The sequence below is a fragment of the Castanea sativa genome, chromosome 9 (assembly GCF_040712315.1).
Source record: "Castanea sativa cultivar Marrone di Chiusa Pesio chromosome 9, ASM4071231v1".
In the NCBI taxonomy this organism is placed as follows: Eukaryota; Viridiplantae; Streptophyta; class Magnoliopsida; order Fagales; family Fagaceae; genus Castanea; species Castanea sativa.
This window is the reverse complement of record NC_134021.1, coordinates 11411499-11429934: the sequence shown is the minus strand read 5'-3', so window position 1 is coordinate 11429934 and position 18436 is coordinate 11411499. Positions and strand designations below refer to the sequence as shown.

Genomic DNA, 18436 nt, shown 5'->3' with positions numbered 1-18436 from the left:
AAGACTTGATAGTCAATAGATACTAAAGAACTAAATCTTTTTGATATCTTGGATCAATAATTCATAAAGATTGAGAGATTGAAAAGGGTGTGAATTATATAATAAGTGTAGGGTAGATTAAGTGGATAAGCGCATCAAGAGTATGGTGTGATCATATAATACCTAGTAATTTAAAGGATTTTTTATTTTATTTATGAAACTGCTATACAATTAGTTATGCTCTATAGTACTGAATGTTAGGCTATTAAAAAGTAACTTATTTAGAAAATGAGTTATATCAGTTTTCATTTTCCTCCTATTATTAATTAAAACATCAGAACAAATTAAGATGAAGAAGAAAGGACACTCAAACTTTTACTTATAAAGAAGAAGAAGAAACTATCTTATATTTGTTGGTTTCCACTTTCCACTAAAACTAAAAGGATAATTTCCCTTTTATTGTGAAAAAGAAGAGAAAAAAGACCAAATAAGAAGATAAAACCGACCATAAACTAGGTGGTCATCTGATTGTTAAGACCCGTGAATTATGATGATCATTGAGAGGTCTCACTTGCCACACAAAATCTATGGCCATAATAAGAGAGACATGCCATGGATTGAGTAAGATACATAATGATGCATGACTACACGAGTTAGCTTAGACACAAGGACACGGTTTGTGTTCAATGCATTAGTGCATTGAACATGTTAGGATAGAATAATACTCCAAGCATTTTTTACAATATTTTTACAAATTGTAAATGTTGCAAATTATTATTAGTTTTCATCTGAATCTACTACTAACATCACTTTTTTATTTACCGACAACCATCCACCATATCAACAATTTGTAAATAAAAAAAAATATATATATATATATATATATATATATATTAAATAGTTTATGACTTTAGTATTTTCCATTAGGATATAAACACAATGTCCAAAACTAGGATATAAAGTGTCTAATGCAATGGACACAATCCCAATCCATTCTCGAAATCAAGGGTACAAAAGTTAAATTTTGGAGCTGGGCTGGATTGGGCTAACAATCATTAAACCAAAGCGTAATACAAGATTAACAGGTCAAAAATCCAGCCCAAACCCAAACTAGTACTACTGACCAATTCCCCAATCTTTCTGCCATGTAATTCTGGGCCGCACGGCATGGCAGTAGGTCCAACGCCACACCCATTAATTAATGTAGCATTTTTCTCTACGACGGGAATTTTTTTTTTTTTTTTTGAGAAACACACGCATGCTATATGGGTGAGATAAAGGAATATACTCACACGTCAATACTAAAACTGCATGCGGCAATTAGTTTACGAAGCAAGTAATAAACTTTTTCTCAATATTACACTTTACCGATGTAGGACAACTCAACAACACCGAATATCTTTTTTTTTGAGAAACACACCAGGGGGAATTCAAATTAAGGGTAAAACCTCTCTTTCAAACAGTGTGCAAGTAACACACTGATTTTATAGAAAAACCTAAGTTAAATCACTTTTTTTTTTTAGTTTAATTATTAAAACACAAAGTTGTATAAAATATTCTGGGCAAAAGAAACATCGTTCTTATATTAAAAATGTACTATCATTATTCTTTATTTTATGTTATGTTTGCTTCGATAAAAAATCTTATATAAAGGTAGTTTTTTTATATATATTTTTTGTATTTATTATTAAAAAAAAAAGTCAAATGAAAATTACTTCTTAACTTCTTATTTAACTTGGCATGAGATAAATTTATTTAATTAAGAAAGTCAATAAATAATTTTTTAATTTATTTTAAACCTGCTTGCTACTAAACAGAAAAAATAAAAATAAAAAATGAGATAATTTTTCTAAAAAATGTTAATGTGTGAAACGAGTGAACTGGTGGGTAGAGCAAGCGTGAGTCAAAAGAGGCAGCTGGAGCCTGGAATGAATAATAAATAAATAAATAAAAACCACTCCCGCACACTTGTTTACTAAAATACAAAAACAGAGCCTAAACAATATTTCCATTTAATACGTAAGAACTAAGCTCGAGGCTCACAATCACATAAAACAAAGTAGCCATAGCCAGGTTCTTCATCTCTAGATACAATCCAAGTGAGCCAAACCAAAAAAAAAAAAAAAAAAACTCTAACCCCAAAAATTCAATTACAATCAAGTCAGTATGGATTTATTCTTGTGCTTATTGCTATTTTTGACAATATTCTTGCACCAACCTTGGGCTTTAGAAGCTGATTTGAGATCAGATATGGGGTCGTTGACTCGTGAGTTGCTGGAATCAGCAAAGGAGAGAGAGTTCTTCGAGTGGATGAGAGGTGTTAGGAGGAGAATCCATGAGTACCCAGAAATAGGATTTGAAGAGTACAAGACGAGTAAGCTCATAAGGGCCGAGTTGGACTTGCTTGGGATTGAGTACGAGTGGCCTATGGCCAAGACTGGTGTGGTGGCTACTATTGGGTCCGGTGAGAAACCCTTCTTTGGGCTTAGAGCTGACATGGATGCCCTTCCTTTGCAGGTCTCTCTCTCTCTCTATCTCTCTCTCGGCTTATGAATAATCACATGCACACACTCAATGAAAGTTGGACACTTTTATTTACGTGGACTCAGTTCTGTTCTTGTCTTCTTGATAACTAACATTCTTTTGGCCCAACTGATTAGTATAGTACGCCCAACTGATTAGTATAGTATGGTTGTTAAATTACTGATCGTCTAAAATGTCAAGTTATTGAAATATAGTAAATTTAATCACATATTTTTAATACTCTCATTCACATGTATGTTGAAACTAGCTTAATTTATTGGGATATGATAAATTTAATCATTTAATTACTAAATTCAAGATCTTATACTCTAATATCATATTAAATTATAAATTATTCTAAAAATATAAACTATTAAGATATGACGATTTTTTTTTTTTTTTTGGGTAGAAAGGAAAACTTCATTCAAAAACTAAACAACGGGGCAAAACCTATTAGTACACAAACCGTGGCTATCAGCCTCAAATACACTTAAAACATCCACAAGAGGACTAGAGTACAAGATAAAATCCCTAGGTTGCGAATCACCAATATTAGCTAGCTTGTCCACACACCCATTGGCTTCACGAAAAATGTGCTGAACTCGGCAGTGGGGCATTTGAGAAACCAGCTGTCTGCAATCTTCAAATAGAGGGAAGATGACTGCATTAGTATAATTTGGATTGCCAAAAGCATCTACAAGAGATTTAGCATCCATTTCCACTATGATTTTGGGGGAGTTTAGTTGCTGGCATAATAGGAGCCCATCCCTAAGAGCCCAAAGCTCGGCCAAAAAGCTATTAGCATTCCTTAACCTCCTGGAGAAGCCTACAACCCAATTGCCATTCTCATCCCTTATAACACCTCCACCCCCGACTGAGCCCACCACACAATTTGCAGCCCCATCCATGTTAAGTTTCAGCCAACCCGTATCAGGTTTTTCCCAACAAATACTTTTAAGAATCCCTTGTCTGCACTGCTTCCATCTCCCTGCACAGTGGAAAAATTCATTGGACTGCATGATGATCTCTTGCACTATACTTGGGTTAATGCCTTTGTTTTTTAAAACCAATTAGTTCCTTTGCTGCCAGATTATCCAAATGGCGAATAAGAAGAAAGAGTTCCAAGGGGGGAATCTGTCGTATGGTTGGTCTTATCATGGCAGTTGGAAAAGAGCCAATCCCTGGTTGGTTGAGAAAAAAAAGGATGGATTAAGGGCTTGGTGTCGAAGCTGAGCCCAGATGGGTTTGATGCAGATGCAATCACGAAGAGCATGGGAAATGGATTCAACTTCCATATGACACAAGGGGCACGTTAGGTCTTGAGTTATCCCTCTATCCATGAGACACTCCTTTACCCCGATGCTACTATACATGCACTTCCACACAAACACTTGAATTCTAGGGAGAGTGTTGAGCTTCCATATCCATTTACCTGAGAAGGATTCAGACTTTGAGGGGTCAACAACAATGCAGTACGCACTCTTTAAATCAAAGGTACCCTTTGGAGATGGGCTCCAGGCTATTTTATCAGTTCCCCTAGAGAGAATAGGTGTTGGTGTGGCTTGGATCTCAACTTTAATGTCATCAAGAAGCTCAAAGGGAATTACTGACCAATCCCAGCCATACGGGTCAGCCACATCCTTGATTTTGAGATTCACTATATCACAGGGAAGAGGGCCATGAATGAGTTGTCTAATCGGTCCAAGGTTTAACCAACAATCAGACCAGAAGCTTAGGCTACTATCATGCCCAGGAATCCACTTCACCCCATTTTTAAACACATCTTCTCCTTTTTCGTACTCCTCCAGGTGGGGGAATAAGGCAGCCTCAGATCATTCCTGGACTCCACTCCCAATCTAGTACAATATTTCAATCTAAGAACTCTTGCCCATTGAGAGTCACTCTCCGTATGGAATCTCCAGTTGAGTTTAGCCAAAAATGTCGTGTTTCTACCTTTGGCTAACTACAAGCCCAACCCTCCTAACTCTTTTGGCTTACCTTATGCCAATTTACCTAGTGCATCTTCTTGATGCTTTTCGTGGACCCCACAAGAAGTTTCTATTGACCCCATCTATCCCTTCAAGAATCTTGTTAGGTAAGGACACATTTTGCATGACATGAGCTGGGATAGCGGATGAAGAGGATTGGATCAATACAATTCTTCCCGCCATCAAGAGAAGATTGGCTTTCCACCCCGCAAGCTTCTTCTTAACTCTATCTAGCACAAACCCAAAATCTTGCCTACACGAACCCAGGTGTTTTAGAGGAAAACCTAGGTATTTGCCGAAAATTCTATGTAGCATGAAACCCCAGCAAATCAGCAAGCACCTCTCTTTGATCCAGATCTATATTGGGTGAGAAAAACACCCGAGATTTTTCTGCACTAATAGTCTGACCTGAGCTGACACAAAACTCTTCAAGCACCCCTTTAATGTGGCACAATTTTCCAGGTCAGCCCTGGCGAATAAGATAAGGTCATCCGCGAAAAAGAGGCGAGAGAAGGCTAGCCCACTTCTAAAGGCCTTGACCGGAACCCACTGCTTGGATTTGCACTTTTCCTCAATTAAAGCTCCCAAAAACTCCATGCAAGGAATAAATAAGTACGAAGAGAGTAGATCACCTTGCCTAATGCCTCTTGAAGGATAGAAAGGCTCAAGTTTGCCTCCATTAAACAATAAGGATGTTGACATGGAGGAGATACAGCTCATGATGAGATCCAAAATATTGGAAGGGAAATTAAAACTAGCCAACGTGTCCCTAATAAATCCCCACTCAAGTTTGTCATACGCCTTTTCAAGATCAATTTTAATAGCCATATACCCCTTCTTCTTCTTGATTCTTCCAATGGAGTGGATAAGCTCTTGAATTATGATAGTATTGTCCACAACTCTTCTCCCAGGAACAAAAGTAGCTTGATACGGTGAAACCAATTTCTCTAAGTGTGGCCTTAATCTAGCCACAACAACTTTAGTGATGATCTTGTACACGGTGTTGCAAAGGTTTATCGATCTGTAATTTCCCAAGACCTTCGGCCCTTGGATTTTTGGGATGAGAACAATGTGGGTTTCATTGAGGTAATCTGGCACTCTTCTCTTCTCAAAAGCTCTCATGACTTCCTCAACCACTGAATCCTCAACAATAAGCCAGAACTTTTGAAAGAAACCGACATGCAACCCATTTGGGTCGAGGGCTTAATATGCCTTCATGGACCAAAGAGCATCCTTGATCTCCTCCTTGGTGACCATCATTGCTAAATCTCTCTTTTCCTCATCCGAGAGTTGGGCTTGCCACTGGAATCTTTGATTAGGATTTCGATTAACCACCCTATGGGAGGTAGTGTACAAAGACATAAAGCCCTTTCTAAAGTAATCCATGACATCACTTTCCTCTGTAACCCACTCCCCCACCTCATTTTTAATTGAGACAATGTGATTCTTTTTCCTTCTAGCTAAGGCCGAAACATGAATTTAATCATTTAACTATGTATTTCTAACCGCTGTACAGGTAAATAAATTATGAAAATGAGTTGAATTTGGGTGTGTTTGACTTACACAAACACACACTGACACACATGTGGATTAGACTTTAGACCTAGAGTAAGTCTTATGCTACTAGTGGCACAACAAATGCCACAACTCGCAACATAGATGAGTTATAGTTGGTAAAAGGGTGTCCCCACATGGATCTACCACTACCCCTCTACCAACCACAATTCATTACATAAGCAAATTGTGACATTTATTATACCACTTTATGTGATACTAGACTTATCTTTCAACCGGTCTTTTTTTAACAAACAAAAATGTAAAACTAAAGCTACAGTCCCATGTGGTGTCATCAAGCAGCGATAGTCCCAAGATGGTGAACGGTGCTGTTTCCAAAGCTTCCTTCTCTAAAATCTGTCCACGTGATTTTGAGCGCGAGTAGAGTTTATTTATTTAGGTAGTAGGCATAGTTTGGCTTTTTCTTCTTTTAATAATAAAGGATGATTATTATGGAACGTGAATTTTATCATACATATAAAATAAATAAACTTATTTTGAATGAGTGAAAAAAAAAAAAAAAAATAAGTAAGCTTTTATAAAAGTTGGGTAAAAGTTTAGTTCCAATCTTCCTTTAACTCATTATATAACTATATATAACTAGTGAAGAGATTATCAATGTATAATTTTATATAGCATTATTAATTATATTTGTTGAACTAGTAGATGATGTATACAACTTTTTATATGGATCAAGGAAAGAGTGACAGACCTATGCCCCCTCACTAAATATAAATCATCATGGTACAAAAATTTTGACAAATTTTATTTTTATAATTACTAATGTTTTTATTGTTGGTTATTATTATTATTATTATTATTATTATTATTTTGATTGGTTGCTATTTAATTTGAAAATGATATTAATCTATTCACAACCTTTGTATTTCCTATATTCAGCACACAAAAAAAACCTTTGTATTTCCTACATTGCTTTTAATTGATTAGTTTCTTTTTCTAATTAGAGTGATGCCTAAAACTCTATTATATGGAGTGGACGATATTAATCGAATCTTTATCCTATTTATTAAAAAAAAAATTTTTTTTTTTTCTCTCTATCATTTCATATGTAGTTCTGTTTTGGGATTTTGGGATTTTGTGATTTGGGCCATGCGGCAAGAACTTATTGCCAAAAAAGATGGCCAGGATGGGTTGTTAGCCATTGAAGCAGAGGTTGTAGAGGACAACATGGACGTCATGGTCGATGGTGTGCTTGTCAAACTTGGTGACAATGGGGGCCGATTGCAAGTTTAGATTGCTAATTTGAATATTCTGATTTTCAGATAGTATTAATGGGTATTGATTGTGTGTGATAACTCTTGTTCATTAATTTGTGAAATACTAATATGGCATGCTGGGAGTAAAGGGTGTTACACTACACACTTACTGAATTTAAACTCAAATTTATATTATACATGACATCACAGGTTAAGACCTAAAAACTTCCTAGAAAGAATCATTCCCATTTGGTTTGATACGGAAAGAGTCATTTTTACATTCACCGAAAATTGAAAAAACTCTCAATACTTTTTCAATTTTCAAAAAAATATTTCTAAAAATTATTAATGATTGTGTGTCATTAGTCACACATTAACAAAATCCTTTATTCAATTACTTCTCTCCAAAGCGGATTATAAAATGTGGGCCTCAAAGGAAATTATTTCTTTGACTTTCTCTTCTCCCCTTTGACCAAACAGAATAATATACCAACTTTCCCCTTATTTCTCTTCTTTTCCTTTCTCTTCTCACCTTCCCAAACATAGTGTTAGTCCTTCACGATGGATAAAGCAGCGCATAACATGGATTTCCTTTAAAATGACATGGCAATTGCTCAACTGATGTAGCTAATGGTTAATTTTCATGCTCTGCGTAGTTATGTTATTCTCTTTGATTTTATGTATTTTCATTGTATGAAACATTGAAATGAACATTTACCATTGAGAAGGAATTGGTGGAGTGGGAGCATAAGAGCAAGATTGATGGCAAGATGCACGCCTGTGGTCATGATTCTCATGTAGCAATGCTACTTGGAGCAGCCAAATTACTCCATGGAAAAAGAGTCCAATTGAACGTAAATTTATAAAGGCTTTTTTCAATTAATCATCAAGAATATGAACCATGAATGCTAACTATATATATCGTTTCAACTTACACTTCCTTTAGGGAACCGTGAAGCTTGTTTTCCAGCCCGGAGAAGAGGGTTATGCTGGTGCTTACCACATGTTGCAAGATGGTGCTCTTGATGATATCAATGCCATCTTTGCATTGCATGTTCTGCCATTAATACCCTCTGGAGTTATTGCTTCAAGGCCTGGTCCAGTGCTTGCTGGTGCAGGGCTCTTTTCCGCTACCATTCAAGGAAAAGGTGGACATGCAGCAGCCCCACATATGACTAAGGATCCAATTCTTGCAGCGGTCTTTGCAATTCTTGCTCTCCAACAAATTGTGTCTAGAGAGACCAATCCCCTTGAAGCCAATGTAAATCTCTTTCCTTCCATTATTTTGAAATTGGTTTTTTTTTTTTTTTTTTTTTTTCTCTCTTTTTCTTTTTCTTTTGGCATGATTTCACCACTTGCTGGGTAAGATGAGCACGCAGCTTACATTGAATTGCATTAACAATGAAGTAATGCTATTTTTACAACAATAAGTCTTAAGGACTAGGGAGAACATTTTTTTTTTTTTGTATTTTTTGACATAGCCTATCGTGATTGCTACATAATAAAAGTATTTTTAGTGATAAACTTAGATATAAGTGATGATCAAATCACAATAGATCATATCAGTAATTATGAAAAATATTGTGTCCCTGACATAACTTTACAAATTACATTTCACAAACACTCATCTCTATTGCTGATTTGAGAGTCAAAGTACATGTCTGATAACTACGATGTGACAATAGAGATAGAGATGGGTTTGTGGGTGGATTTGTAACAACAATTTTATAAAAGCAGCATTGCTCTTTAATGAAAGAACTGCTATGTCTGGTTTGACATGTGATATGGCTTTTATATCCTTAAATCAATCCATTTATATCCATCTCCCCACGGTGCCAACTAATGTGAGAGCTTAAATTTGAATCATGTAGGTGGTGACAGTTGGATTCATAGAGGGAGGCAAAGCAGGAAATGTAATTCCAGAGTCAGTGAAATTTGGTGGAACTTACAGGAGCTTGACATCCGAAGGTCTCTCCTACGTCAAGCAAAGGATCAAAGAGGTGAAACATGCACTCCTTGTCTGATCTTCATTCATTCCCATCACCATTACCATTCTGTTGAAAGAAAAAGTAGCGAACATCTAATGTGCTCCACTTGCAGGTCATAGAAGCACAAGCAGCTGTGCATCGATGTAGTGCTGTGTTGGACTTCAAGGAAGACACACCACTGCCTTATCCTGTAATGGTTAATGATGAGGCATTGTATGAACATGCAAAGAAAGTTGGAGAATCTCTAGTTGGGCAATCCAATGTTCAGCTTCTACCGGTGTCTACAGGAGCAGAGGATTTCAGCTTCTTCTCACAGAGGAGTGCTGCAGCAATGTTTGTGATTGGGATTATGAATGATACTGTGAAATCCGACCAGCCATTGCACTCTCCTCATTTTGTTATTGATGAAGAGGCTTTTCCAATAGGAGCAGCTCTTCATGCTGCTGTTGCAATCACATTCTTTGATAGCCATGTTGTTGCCACTTATTAACTTGACAATAAGGAACTTGGGATTTGTTTTGGATTCAGCTGGAGATAATGACAGAAAAACAAGAGGATGATGTCAAGAACACCAGAAGCGTGATTCGCACCAAACAATGAAAATCATAAATTTAAATTGTGTGAATATGTTAGAGTAAAACCTAAAGTCTGCCAAAATCAAATAAAATTTTGTAAGTTGACAAAGTTCAGTTATAGTTCTTTAAATTTAATTTAATTCCATAGATGCATCGACCAATGCAATGCAAGCAATATTACAATTCATTGGCCAAATGCAAGCACATAATTGAAGTTTTTTAGTCTTAAACTCATAATTGAAGCTTACTTGATAACCTAAGGTACAATACTTAAAGAACTACAGCTAAATTTTACTCCAAACAAGTGCAAAAAGACCTCTAAAAATAGGTCAGTTGCAAAACCCTATGTTATCAATTTTGTATTGTTGACCCCCTTTGCTTAAGAACTATTTAAATTGACCACTCCATCTCAATTCCATTAACTATAATTGACAAAAAATTGTCATGTGTTATGCGCATATTGTTTTAAAAATGATTTTCTTTTAATAGTAGAGTGGTAACATGCACGACATCTAACTTTTTTCTTTCTTTTATTAGATATAGTTAATGGAAATTAAGATAGAGTGATCAATTTGACCAATTCTTAAACCTCAAGAATCAATAATACAAAATTGATAACCCATGATGAAATCAGTTTATTGCAACTAACCCTAATTTAAGAGTTCTTTTTTGCATTTTGACCTTTACTTATTATATATCTCTAAGCACATTAAATATTCTTCTAGGCTTTGGTGATCTTTTGATTGTGATTTGTGGACTAGATCATGACTCATCACATTGGATTGAAATGCTTGGATTTGATTCTTTGGGTGACGATTTTTCCATCTCACCAATTTGTACAAAATCATATAAACTTTTTTTTCTATTTTTTGGATGGTTTATATGTATAAATTGACGTCATATTTGTGATGAATAATTTTTATAAGAAACGTTATTTTCCCCTACTCTCCTTTCTAGATTATAATATATCCTCTAGTATAGTACGATTTACAATTAAAACAAACTTTCTATTCTCAGAATTGTTATCCATACGGACAGCTGACACGTAAATAAGAAAGAGTAATGCTAATGCTATACAATTAGACTTTATTAATTTTATAATAATATGTAATTAACACGTAATTTTATATAAAAGAGGGCAGACAAAGCAATTTGCAATCCAAAAAGAACTGCTTGCCAACGCATGAGTACAATTTAAATTTCCAACAATACTCTTCAAGATACAAAGTAGGTATACCCTATATCAGGTATATATTTTCTCTCTCTTACAGCAAGTGGATATAACTCATTTAAACCAATATACACGGAGAATAATGAATTTCAATTCCACTTTATTAGTGGATAATTAATGGTTACTATATAAGAGGAAGAAAAAACCATAATTGGTGGAACCAAATATTTCAATTCTCATACAACACGTTAATAAGAAAGAGTAATGCTATACAATTACACTTACTAATTTTTCACCAGTTTCCATGTACTTAATTAGAACGTAATTTTACTAAAGAAGTTCTTTCTGGATTAATCCAGAAAGAACTTCTTAGTTCTTACTCACGCATGAGTACAAATTTGAGCTGTAATTTAATTTCTTGCGATACGGACAGCTCTATTAGTGGCAAAAGAAAGTTATTTAAATTTCCAACAAGACTCCTCAAGTTTCATTGCAAACAATGGATTTCATCACTCGGTGGTTGTTGCTATCAGCATTCTTATTCCAGTCCTGGGCATTGGAGGAGTCTGGTTATGGTTCAGAGCTCAAGTTGTTGAGTCAGGAGTTGTTGGAATCGGCGAGAAAGCCTGAGTTCTTTGAATGGATGAGAGGGTTAAGGAGAAGAATCCATGAGTACCCAGAGCTGGGGTTTGAGGAGCACAAAACGAGTGAAGTCATAAGGACTGAGCTTGACAAGATGGGAGTCGAGTACAAATGGCCTGTTGCCAAGACTGGGGTGGTGGCTTCTATTGGGTCTGGAGAGAAACCAGTTTTCGCTCTCAGAGCTGACATGGATGCTCTCCCCTTGCAGGTTCTCTCTCTCTCTTTCCCATGCATGTCACTTTTTTTCTTTTCTTTTCTTTTCTATCTTTTTATGTGTTAGTTTCTTGAGAATCTAAAACTTAATTGTTTTTGAATTGTTGTTATTCCTCGTGTCACGTGTGGTTAACCCTAATTAGTAATCTTAAAATGACCCAAGGCATGGTTGTTATTGTTATTGTTGTTTTCAATTAGGTAGGTGTGTTTATCAACCATGCAAAATTAGCCATTTACCAAAGTGCAATTGCATGATGACAAAATAAAATGGAAAGCTCTAATTGCGAGCATAGTTAATTACCAAAAAAAATTTCTTTTCTTTTTTATACGAACTTTTTGGCCTTTGTTGAATGGACAATCTTGTTGATTATAAGTTTTAGAGTTGAAGCTGTCATACATAGGTAGGCCGAACTACTCACAAGGAAAGGGGTCTAAAAATCCTTTTACAGTATGTATAACTAACGAACATTTTAGTTCATCAAAAAAAAAAAAAAAAACTAATGAACATTTTAAAGAAACAGGGTTAAAAAAAAAAATTAAAGTTTCCTCCCCAAAATATTCGAGGCAATCCAATGATACTCTTAAAAAGTTATAATTTAAACCTTAAAATTTAAGAAGTGTATCAAATTAAATATTCTAAAACTGAAAGTAACAAATTAGGCATTTAAGTTTGAAAAATTAAAAAATTAAACTTCAACCAACTATTTTTGAGGTTCAATATAGGTTGACAGATTTAATTTGTTACTTTGGAAACCTTAGATCAAGTCTAATTTATTCTTTTGAAAATAAAGTGTTTAGTTTGTAACTTTTTAATACATCATGTTTTAAATTGCTACTTTTGAAACTATAAGGTTTAATTTGTTACACTCTTAAAGTGAACTTTCCCTAAAAAGGCGAGGTTTTTTTTCCTCTTGATTTCATTTTTTTATTGTAAAAATTGCTATTTGTGCATCTATTAAATTTTTGCATCATATATATCTTATACTACATAATAGAAGACAATTGATCAATAATTTGTACTGAAATTTAAATTTTTAGAATTTCAATATAGAAATGATAAAAGATGAATTTTATTCTGTAAAAAAAAATTCTCATTAAGTAAAATTCTTAAAAGAGCTACCAACTTCTTTTTTATTTTATAATTTTGAACATGCCTAATATCAAACAATGAATCTTTTGTATACTCAATGGCTTATGATTATTATTTTTTTTACCAAAACTCAACCCCAAATTGAAAGTCCTGGCTCCACCCTTGTCATAAAAGTGCTTTTGTGATTCACTGGCTTAACTTTAGTAATTGTATCATAACACAGGAAAAAAGACTAAGAAAAGCTTTCAGTACAAATAATTAAAGGTGATGCTTTTACATTAAGCCATAAGGGCAAAGCGGTATATGCCAAGCAGTGATTCACTTGAATTTTCAATATTTCACCATGATAGTGAAACAACAACCTATAAGGCTATAATGCAGTGTCTTTAAGGAGAAGAATATCTTTAGCTTAAAAAGCTTAGTTAAGAATCTTGTAAATCAATTAGTATTCCCGCTATTTCCAATAAATGCCCATTGTCAAAGCAATTACTAATCATTTCCTTATGGTTATTTGATGACGCACTTTTGTGTAGCTATTATTTAACTATATGCTCTAATATATGTGTCTGATCCATGAAATCAACATTACAATTTGGAAGGAATTAGTAGATTGGGACCACAAGAGCAAGATCAAAGGCAAGATGCATGCCTGTGGTCATGATTCCCATGTAGCAATGCTACTTGGAGCAGCTAAGTTACTCCAGAGCAAAAGAGATGAATTGCAGGTAATTCTAATCTCTTGCAATCATCAGCAACAATAACAATAACAAAGAACTTTTGTTCCCACTTTTGTTGTTGCTAATTACTTAAGAACATGGTTGTCAAAATCCCGATTTGGATCCTACGATCTTACGATTTTACGATCTCACCTGCTCAAAACTATTCGGATCTTTCAAGGATCTTTGCGATCGTTCAGGATCGATAGGATCACACGATTCTGACAATCCCAAACGACCTTTATTTCTTGTAATGTTTTTAAACTTAATAGATTGCTCAGTTGGATTTAAATGAAAAATAAAATCTCAATAGACCAAAATTTTCAACTCTAATGTAGAGAGTGTACCAGTTGGATCCGAATAAAAAATATTCCAATAGAGTGTCATGTTTTGAGATTTTTAACCTCTTTAAATGATGCTTATAAATGAATATAGTGATGTATGGTAATTATATTAATGAATGTATAATTTATGTGATTATTTAACATACAAATGTTTATTTTTTTTGTTTTTTTCTCAAATAATATAGGATCTTACGATTTACAATCCGATCCTACGATCCACGATCTCACCTACCTCCTACGATCCTACGTAGGATCCCGATTTTGACAACCTTGCTTAAGAAAATGTTTTTCAGGGAACTGTGAAACTAGTTTTCCAGCCTGGAGAAGAGGGTTATGCTGGTGCTTACCATATGTTGCAAGATGCTGCTCTAGATGACATCGATGCCATCTCGACTATACATGTTTATCCAACATTTTCTACTGGTGTCATTGCCTCACGTCCTGGTCCGATTCTTGCTGGTGCTGGGATCTTCTCAGTCACCATTCAAGGGAAAGGTGGACATGCTGCAGGCCCTCATGAGACTAGAGACCCAATTCTCGCAGCAGCCTTCTCAATTCTTGCTCTCCAACAGATTGTATCTAGAGAAACCAATCCTCTAGAGTCCAAGGTAGAATATAGCGCTCTTTATCCATGATTAAAGTGGTAGAATAATGGTTAAATTCATAATTTTCTAATAACTTAAAGCTTTTGGACTAACAGTAATTAATCAATCATGGTATCTGAATAAGTGTTACCAAATTGAATCTTATGTCCGTTCTTACTCCCATGTAAAAAGTAAAAATTTATTCTAATTTGATCATATTAGATCATTTCACATTCATATTCCATCCATTTCTAATCAAATTTTCTGAAACTAAATCTCTAATTAAATCAAGTTTGTCTAATATTGCCACCAATTCTGTTTGAATCAAATTTTCAAGGTTCATGACTTGAACTGATCCATTAACAGCAATAGCCTGCAGTGCCACATTCCTATCAACAATATAAAACCAATAAATCTGATCTATTCTTTTGAATCATATAGGTGGTTTCCATTGGGTTCTTAAATGGAGGTCAAACACACAATGTAATACCAGAGACTGTGAAGTTTGGAGGAACTTTCAGGAGCTTGACCACTGAAGGTCTCGCCTACATTAAGGATAGGATCAAAGAGGTAAAACCTGCATTCACTATTTGACCTTCATAATTTTCTGTCATTGCCACTCAAGTAGTAGATAACTAGGCATAATCTACTTACAGGTCATAGAGACACAAGCAACTGTGCATAGATGTAGTGCCATGGTGGACTTCATGGAGGACAGCGGACACAAGCATTATCCAGTAATGGTAAATGATGAAGCACTATATGAACATGTGAAGGAAGTTGGTGAGATCCTACTTGGGAAACCCAATGTGCAGCTTTTGCCATTGACCATGGGATCTGAGGATTTCAGCTTTTTCTCACAGAAAACAGCTGCTGCAATTTTTGTGATTGGGATCAAGAATGAGACTCTAAAGTCAGATCTGCCTTTGCACTCCCCTTACTTTTTCATTGATGAAGAGGTTCTTCCAATAGGAGCAGCACTTAATGCTGCTGTGGCAACCTCGTACTTAAATAAACATGTTGTTGAGTCTTCCAAAAATCATGGGTTTGTTTTCACTTCTCCAAAGGAAGAACTCTAGAACACATTACTGGATGAATGTAAACAAGCATAATAATGGCAATAAAACAATAATAGCAGCAATAAATGTCTGTTTATGATCATATCACAAACTGATAGATAGAGTTAGAGCTATTGAAATAAGTACATGTTAATTGTGTAGCTATTGTAAATATACTGTTGAGGCAATTAGTTAGTTTGTTAGAACCAACTTGTGAGTTGGATCAGGGGGATATATATAGGAATGTTACATGTATGAAAAGAAAGCAAGCAATAAGACTGAAGTTAGTTCTTTTCCATCTTCTTAAATTCTTCTTCTATTGTTGACCTAGCTATCTCAAATCAGCCACTCAAAGACCTTATATAGATTAGGATCTTAACACAAATTGTAGATAGACATCTAGGATTGCAACCCTTTTCACAACAAGGTATAGCCACATCATACATAAATTAATGAGGGAAAATAATAATGTTGACTAAAACTAAGTTGTGTTTGTCTTTTTGTAATGTTGTGATACCTAATTTTGTTTGTTTTCATCAATGCATATATTTGTAGTGAGTAAGGTGTTACAAGCTTTACTCACTCTTTTTTTTTTTTTTTTTTCTTTTTCTTTTTTTGAGAAGAAGTTACAAGCTTTACTTGGATTATGTATGTTTCATGTCATAGCAAAATAATGATCAATTGTACCCAAAAAAAAAATAATAGAAATTTTTTCTTGATTGTCTACGGAATTTTTTACTACTCAAAAAACCTTTATATATATATGGCAAAAATGTAAAACTGACTTTCTAACTTTTAGCTTTTTTCATTTCAGTCCTCTAACTTTCAATTTTGTCATTTCAATTCTCTAACTTTCAATTGTTGTCAATTCGGTATTCCATTAAATCTCAGTTATGTCTTGCCGTTAACAGAGCCAAAACGACGTCGTTTTGGTTTTTTTTTTAATAAATTTCGGAATTAAAAGAAAATATAAAAAAAACATTTAGGCATAAACGCTCAGACTAGGCAAGAGCAATGCAAACTCACCAAAAGTCTCACTTGGCTCCCTATCTCTCACCCTAAACCCAACCTTTCTCTCTAATCTCTGAAACTCTCTCAAGTCGAGCCTCCATCGAACCTTCATGGCTTGAGCTCATCATCACAGATTAGCACCGCCACCACAGGCAGCGGATTGCTCCTCATCGAGAACCCTCACTGAGCTCTCCCTCTTTGAAACTCTCTCAAAGTTTTCATTTCCCTCTCTGATCTAAACCCAGGTGGAGCTTCCTTGCTCCACCGTGACAAAAAACGAACACCACGAGGGTGCTTCTCAATCTCCATACAAGTCATCCCACTCTAAAATCACAACTGAAACCCAGCTTTCTTCTAAACCCGAACCAAGGTCTCACCGAGACTCCTCCACTCTCAAATCTAACAACCACTCTCTAATCTACAAGCTAATAGCACCTTGAACGGCGCATGAACCACAAAGAGTGGGTGTGGAGGTGAAGGGCCTCACGAGTCTGCCAAACACCAAGACAATGGTGGCATGTTGGTATCAGAGATCATGGAATAGTGAGGAGGGAAATGGTTGCGCTTGTAAAAGAAGGGGCAAATCCAGATCTTGGTGGCGAAGATGACGCATCAACCTTCGTTCGTGGCCACACGTTCCAACTCATCCGAACTCCGTTGATTCCCTCTGGATTTGTGTTTGCCATTTCCAACATGTTTTTTTTTTTACAGCTTTATTTTTTTTTTTAGTTTTCTTTTAACTATGAAAATTATTATAAAAAAAAAAGTCAAAACGGTGTAGTTCTGGTCACTTAACTGAAAAAATAACTAAGTTCTAACGGAAGACTATATTGACAAAAATTGAAACTTAGAGGACTGAAATGACAAAGCTGAAAGTTAGAGGACTGAAATGATAAACGCTGAAGTTAGAAGGTCAGTTTTGCATTTTTGCCTATATATATATATATATATATATATATAGAGAGAGAGAGAGAGAGAGAGAGAGAGAGAGAGAGAGATTCCATTTCCAAACAACTAGACTCCATTACACTAAATAGCAAGTTCGGGCACTTTTAAAGGTTTTTTTCTTTCTTTTTTCTTTTTTCTTTTTTGGCTTTTCCTTACTCCATCTTTATTGTAATAACAAAAGGTCATCAATTGTAGGGTATGCATAAGTCAATTGTTTAAATAGAACAATCCCACTCAACCCAATCTTCTCGAATTGAGAAATCTTCAATCCAACTCAATCCATGATAACTATAAAACCAACCTATATGGATTGAGTTAGGCTGGTCATCAAGTTGGAATGATTTTTCAAGCCTAATTATAAAAAATATAAAAATAAAATAAAAAAGAGAGAGAGAGAGAGAGAGTTTTCAATCAACTATTTAATCTCATTATTCAATAAATTATTATAGTTTGCAAAATTTGAGCCTACTATTCTAATCTTATCAAAACTAATTTTCAAAGTACAAAACAATTCAAACTAATGAATTTTTAAATACATATATATTTTTTAGATTATTGATAGTGAGAATTGAGTAAGGTCACTTGGGTTAAAAAGTTTGCCAACTTAAATCTAATCCAACCCAAACTTCAAACAAATTTACAACCAAACCCATCAGCCCATAAAAAACCAACCTTTTTTTTTTTTTTTTTGAGAAAACATAAAAAAACCAACCTAAGTCGTCAAGTTCTACTTATCAAAAAAAAAAAAGTCATCAAGTTCTTCATTAAAACAGCAATGAGATTAAGGTCAGCAACTAATATTATTGAGCCGAACGCGGCCCAGTCCAAGGTGAAA

The 18436-nt window shown here is 34.9% G+C and overlaps 2 protein-coding genes across 2 annotated transcripts; both read left to right on the top strand.

The window, feature by feature from the left end:
- Nucleotides 1-2011: 2011 nt before the first annotated feature.
- Nucleotides 2012-10020, top strand: LOC142610915 (IAA-amino acid hydrolase ILR1-like). Its single transcript, XM_075782901.1, has 5 exons — nt 2012-2496; nt 7990-8115; nt 8208-8522; nt 9133-9261; nt 9362-10020. Exons 1-5 carry the CDS (start codon nt 2146-2148, stop codon nt 9737-9739), a joined length of 1299 nt encoding a protein of 432 aa, XP_075639016.1. The 5' UTR covers nt 2012-2145; the 3' UTR covers nt 9740-10020.
- A 1471-nt stretch (nt 10021-11491) lies between these two features.
- On the top strand, nt 11492-15663 carry LOC142609335 (IAA-amino acid hydrolase ILR1-like). The gene is made up of 5 exons (XM_075780906.1): nt 11492-11845; nt 13540-13665; nt 14294-14608; nt 15026-15154; nt 15241-15663. The coding sequence occupies exons 1-5, from the start codon at nt 11495-11497 to the stop codon at nt 15661-15663; spliced, it is 1344 nt and encodes a 447-aa protein (XP_075637021.1). The 5' UTR covers nt 11492-11494.
- The last annotated feature ends 2773 nt before the right edge of the window (nt 15664-18436 follow it).